The 5,805-nt window shown below is 38.1% G+C and overlaps 1 protein-coding gene across 8 annotated transcripts; it reads right to left on the bottom strand.

Annotated features, from left to right (window-relative positions):
- Window positions 1-5,805, bottom strand: LOC101255102 (telomere repeat-binding protein 5-like). 8 transcript variants are annotated; one of them, XM_026031382.2, is made up of 11 exons: window positions 5,589-5,739; window positions 5,211-5,331; window positions 3,848-4,069; window positions 2,925-3,753; window positions 2,638-2,844; window positions 2,430-2,498; window positions 2,257-2,336; window positions 1,903-2,144; window positions 1,215-1,544; window positions 1,052-1,115; window positions 1-625 (listed from the first exon to the last, which is right to left on the bottom strand). In XM_026031382.2, the coding sequence occupies exons 3-11, from the start codon at window positions 3,926-3,928 to the stop codon at window positions 455-457; spliced, it is 2,073 nt and encodes a 690-aa protein (XP_025887167.1). In that variant the 5' UTR covers window positions 3,929-4,069; window positions 5,211-5,331; window positions 5,589-5,739; the 3' UTR covers window positions 1-454. The 8 variants fall into 8 exon arrangements, with proteins under 8 accessions (XP_025887167.1, XP_010321728.1, XP_069155050.1 ...); XM_010323426.4 differs by lacking the exon at window positions 5,211-5,331 and having other exon boundaries at window positions 5,671-5,805; XM_069298949.1 differs by lacking the exon at window positions 5,211-5,331 and having other exon boundaries at window positions 1,215-1,541; window positions 5,671-5,805.

The following is a 5,805-nucleotide window of genomic DNA, read 5'->3' as shown; positions in this document are numbered from 1 at the left end:
TGAAACAAAAAAATGTAAAATCTTGAATTGAAACCTTCTTATGTTAAAGAAGTGGAGAATCACTACAAGACATTGAACCAAGTTTCTACAATCAATAAACAGCTACACCAATCTTTTTCCCCTTTCTACAACCCCCACCCCCCCCCCCCCCACCCCCCCAAAAAAAAAAGTTCTTGTCAAAAATCCAAGAATTTAAGCAGATTACAAAAATTAGTGTGTTAGTTGAGCACTTTATTTTGAAACATGTACAAGTGCCAACCCCAAACACCCCCTATCCATGCAGGAAACAGATTCCACTGCAGGAAGCTAGATGTAATATTCAACTAATATACTTCCCTTGTGTTATATATAATCTTTACACTTACAATATTTATTATTAACAAAACAAAAAAGGGATCTCCAAAAACCCCCATCTACTTACTTATCTTCCTCCAGTTTATCCTTTACAACCATATTAAAGCAAAAGACGCGTCTCGGATTGATGTTTCATCTGTTGTCTAGCTTGTTGTTGGGACCAGTAAGCATGAGCAATGAGGACTCGGTCGAGGAGTTCCTGAGGCACAGGCTCACCTCTCCTTTGTTGAGGAGATATTCGCGCTGTGTGCACCAGTGTTTTCCATTTGTCCTGAAGAAACGTGATCACACAACAATCACGCGTTTATTGTAACATATACAAGGAACACATTTAATTTTCAGAACAAGAATTACACATTTAATCGAGCTTGCACGACCAAGCCTAAGCATTGACTGAGCAGAACAAGTTGTGCTGAGCTTTTTGAAACTAGTTGGACCGGGCAGAGCCCCAAAGCGGCTCAGCTCTTTGTCCAGGCAGCCAAACTTAATCAAGAGGATAACTTATAACTTCATTTTCCTTCCTCCATAATTCACATTTAAATGTGGAAACGAATAAGGAGCTAATCAAGAAGAAGCTAAAGTGGAAACTACAGGAAAGAGCAACATATTAAGAGTCTAATGCCTTTGATTCAAGTAGGCAAAGTGACAATTTGAAGGTGAGTTGTCGAAAATGCAAGAGATTTAGTGCAGTTTGTACCTTTAAATCGACATAAGTTCTGTGTTTGGCGTTATCAAAAGCTCGCATTTTGACATCACGCCACCTGTGAGATAGCAAATCCAAAAGGAACTCTGATATCAGCATTTGCATACAACTATTAAGAAGACACAAACTTGAGTGAGTATGGCTCATAGTAATATACCTTCCAGTTCCAAGCTTCTCAACAGCTTGAACAAGTGCTTCCACTTCGAAAACAGAAAAAGGTCTACGGATTCGACGTTGCACGGTTTCACATCGCTTGGGCTTTCGCATTGGAACTACAGCCAAGGCTTCTGCATCCATTGCAGCAACTGGAACCAATGCTCTTGAATCTGCAGCATTTTTCTCCAGAGAGGCATCAGGAGGGGATGGAGCTGAATCGTGATCGCTTTCAATGAAGTTACTCAAAGTTGTTCCTGAATGATCCGGGAAGGCATTATACGTCCCCCGTTGCATGCCATTGTGAATAATAGTAGAACCAGGTGAGCACCTGCTAAGAAATATATGGAAAGCTTATCAAGACTTTTTTTAAGAAGGTGTTAGGAAGACCAGATTAAGGACCCGCCACCTTCCACAAAAACCAACATCAGATAGAGAAAAAAGAGGACGAGAGACTAACAGGGGTTAAAGAGAGTAGCAATATCTCAAGTGTCCCGGTTGAAAGCAAATGTAGACTTTAACTACACATAACAACATGCATACGTTTGCAAGAATTAATTCATCAATAAAACTGAAACGTCACCAACTCCATTGACTAGCTACAGCTAGTCGAATACCAAAATTAAGCTAGTGAAACTTAAGACTATACAATAATTAATTGTAAAAAGGAGATCGTCGAGCATATGAAATACCTTGTTAGTGGTTGAGGTGTCTCACAAGGAAGTACACGAGAACAACCTTCTGGACCTAGAGGTGGGGAAGCTCGAGAGGGGCTAGGCTCCAGGGTAAAACCAAGACCATCAAGTTTGTCATCATGTGAAATTCCAGCCTGAGATAAGGTCTTGCTGTCATCTCTAACCTTCTTACCCTGAAAAACTACACCAATTCGCAGCCCACCACCAAGTATTGCCGTCACTGCCTCCATTACGGTCCTCTGTAGAGTATTAGAAGCATAAAGAGTGAATTTCTATGATTGCATCTGGAAAAGAACCTTATTTAGGTGAACAGACTATAAGTAGCATTTAGAGTTTAACACTTTCACATGCCTTTAAAGAACCAACAGTTGCATTTTCCGGAATCTCAACAAAAAGTTCAGGAACTCTGAAAGACTTGATCTTGAGCTTCACTGAGGATAAACATCATTGTATCATCAGAACCTCTTCAAATAAAAACTTGCTATAAAAGAATCATTAATTATTCCCAAAAAAGGCCTTCTCACCATGGGAGTCATTAGACCTGAAGGATGCACTAGCTCCTTTCGGGATTGACGTCCCAGCTGCTGCACGGGCTGTCGGATTCCATATGCAGAGGGGGAATAGGCACCAATTAGAACTGGAAATGCATACACACCAACATGTGCAAGTAATGACTGTGAATAATGTGCATGTTTTTCACTGTGGGCAGGGTTTCAGAAGAAGACAACAAACCTCCTGAAGATGCTAGACTATAACCAGATGCATCTCTATTTAAGTCTTTTGTTGGAGAACTACATATTCCATCACTACTCCCTCCATCGGAATTGGAGAACGAGTTACAATAATAGAGCTTTCTTTTCTTGAAAGGAAAATCTCTCTGAGACCTTTCGCTCATGTAGACATTTTCCCTTTTCTGGTAGACATGCCTTGTTTTATTATCTGGAGAGATGCAGGCTATGTCAAATCCAGCAAGTTAAAAGGTGAAGGTCAGAACCAAAATAAACAATAAAAACACTCACCAACATTGACATGTCCCTCATCATCAGATTGTGGATTTACTTCCCAGTATTTGGATGCCTGTAACTTCCGCATCCTCCAATCTCCTACTCGCGGTGCTGGCCTGAAGGCCTTATTTCTAGTGCTAGGTTGAGTGCACCCCCAAGATTTTTCGTCATCATCTTTGTTAGCTAACTGTACATCATCCCGGATCACCGGAAAAGACCCGAAAGGATCAGGGTCCGTAGAAAGAGATAACTTTACAGTATTGTCCGAAGCAACAAGCATTGAGTGCTTCCTATCCCAAGGATCAGGAAACTCTGAACTGCAAATTGCAGTCCTCTTATTCGTTGTAATCGTTGCATCATTTGACAGGTTGAGTTTCACTTGTTTTTTACTTTCAGCGCCTAATGTACAGCTAGAAAAATCTCTACAACCAGATAACTCATGTTCTAAACAATTCCTGTTTTCAGTTTTGCGTTCACCATTTATGAATTGTTCTGCAGAACCCAACTTCTCCGAGCAGTCAGAACTTGTAATTACAGATGCTGGTCCAGATAACGTATCAGTCGATTTGCTTAAACAATGATTTACCACAGGAGCTTCTGAAACAATCTGAGAAATGAAGAACCCCCCCTCCTGGCAACGTTCATTACAAGGATTTTCTTTTAATGGTGTATCTTCATCCTCCTTAACCGTCTCAATAGTATCTTTCACAACTGCAGACTGATCTTTCCCACTAGAATTTGAAGTGCTTTCTCCTTCCAGGAGTAACTTCCCGGCTACAGTAGTCAACAAGTCAAAAGCACACATATCATTGCTATCAGATTTCTTCCTAATATTTCCCCTTCCCTAAAAAGATCGATAACGAAATAAGATCAGAATGAGTACCTCAAGTCAAAAACATTAAGGCGAAACAACAATCACATATAAAAGGTGAAGTTACCCTAGCTGATCTCGTAGCTCGGGGAATATGAGGCACCTGATAGCCAATGAATCCATAATCTAACCTCTTATGCAACTCCATATCTCAGAAACCATAGGACTAAACATTCAGAAAACACGAAACACCAGCAGTCTTTGATCTACTTTACAGTATTAAAACCTCATATCTATACATCCCTCCAGACAAGCAGTGCAAGTACACGAAATAATTTAAAGAAAACACCTGCCAGATCACAAATCACGAATCAAGACATTGAGGTAGAAGTATTGGAAATCAAGCACAGAGGTGTAAAATCAGGAAACAAAAAAAGGCAACACAACAGAATGCCCACATTTTCATTAATGCCAGCTTAAGAAAAAAAAATCCTAGGGGACTGGCACTTCAAGACGAATTCAAGCCGCAGAAAAGTTAGTCTTTTCCCAATTGACACTTGAAATTTTTTATCATAACTACATTCCACAATATCCTAAAACCTTTTAAATATCCAATTCAAAAGCATACAAAGATAAAGTATGATCTCAATTTCAAATTTAAAAGAAGCTATTCCCTCCAACTAATACTATACAAAATATGGCAAGATCACAAGAAAGATTAAAAGAAAGACAAGAAAGACTTTCACCAACATTACAACAGGAAAGAACATGTTTTGATCAAACAAAAAAAAGCGCCAGTATGATTCCAACATGACATGTTTGATGAGATGGAAAGAAACATGTTGCTTTTTTCCTCAAAAAAAAAAAGGAAAAGAGGAAAGAAGCCATTTTCCTCATGAGGGTGAAGTAATTATGCAAATCTTAATGAAATCCATGAATCCCAACTCCCCATAAACCCAAAGATTGGAGGGGAAATTAAGTAAAAAGAACTTAGAAAGATGATATAAAAAGAAAGCAATTAGATCAACCAAACCAAACCTAGCAAATTCAAGAATCCACTTGGGAAAGATCAATAGATCTAATCTAAGACACCTTGATTTTCACAGAAAAGCTTTTTGGGAGACCAAATTCTGAAAAGAACTTAGAAGAAAGGGAAAAGCTTCAATTCTTCAAATGCTTTGTTTTGGTAGCAGAGATGCAGAAAAACCCAAGATTTTATCCACAATCCAATCAGGTTCTGAACAAAGATTGCAACTTTATGCAAATTATACATCAGAAACAAAGAATGAAATGGATCACATCACCTTTAAAGCAACATTTTTTTCTTCAAACCCCATAAAACCATATACTTGAAGAACTTAAAAAGCAAAACATCAACAGTTTCTTCTACTTTCTCAGGATTTTCTCCCCAATCCAACCAAGAACCAAACAAAAGATAGCAACTTTATTCAAATTGTGCATAGAAAGAAGGGAAAAATGAATCACATCACCTTATAGCAACCAAATTTTTCCTCAAACTTCACCACAATTTTACCCATGAAACACTTAAAACAAAGAAATTCAACAATCTCTTCTACTTTCTCAAGATTTTCTCCTCAACCCAACAAGTCCCTGAAACCAAAGATTGGAACTTTATGAAAAATTTTACAATCAAAGAAGAAACAAATGGATCACCATCACCCATCACCTTAAACCAACCAAATTTTCATCTTTCCTTTTTTCTTTTTTCCCTTCAAAAACCATTAAATCCCCACAAAAAATCTCAAGAAAGATTGAAACTTTATGCAACCAAACAGGATATTCAACTGTTAAAAACAAAAGATTACAACTTTATATACAAACAACAATAAAGAAACATGTCACATCACCTTAAATCAACCAAACTTCCATCAAAATTCACCAAAAAATAAAAATAAAAATTCAAGAATCACCCAAATTGTGTACACATACTTAGTAACCAATAATTTTTTTTATATTATTTTTCAGCTTGACCCAAAAACCCTGTGAAAAACCACCCCCAAACATTGTCTTAAACCCCAGTTCTTTATACAGTTGACATCCATGACCGGAAGTGTCGGTTAATTC

This window comes from Solanum lycopersicum, chromosome 6, assembly GCF_036512215.1.
Source record: "Solanum lycopersicum chromosome 6, SLM_r2.1".
In the NCBI taxonomy this organism is placed as follows: domain Eukaryota; kingdom Viridiplantae; phylum Streptophyta; class Magnoliopsida; order Solanales; family Solanaceae; genus Solanum; species Solanum lycopersicum.
Note: the sequence above shows the minus strand (reverse complement) of the source record. Positions and strands in the feature narration are given on the sequence as shown.

What these genes read in the sequence shown, in the direction of transcription:
- LOC101255102 (XM_010323426.4), bottom strand. Translation starts at nt 3,928, where the DNA reads ATGGAGTTGCATAAGAGGTTAGATTATGGATTCATTGGCTATCAGGTG. An exon ending in TAGTCTAGCATCTTCAGGAG is followed by an intron (nt 2,499 to 2,637) that starts GTTTGTTGTCTT and finishes GGAATCCGACAG; the next exon opens with CCCGTGCAGCAGCTGGGACG. An exon ending in GAGAAGCTTGGAACTGGAAG is followed by an intron (nt 1,116 to 1,214) that starts GTATATTACTAT and finishes GCTATCTCACAG; the next exon opens with GTGGCGTGATGTCAAAATGC.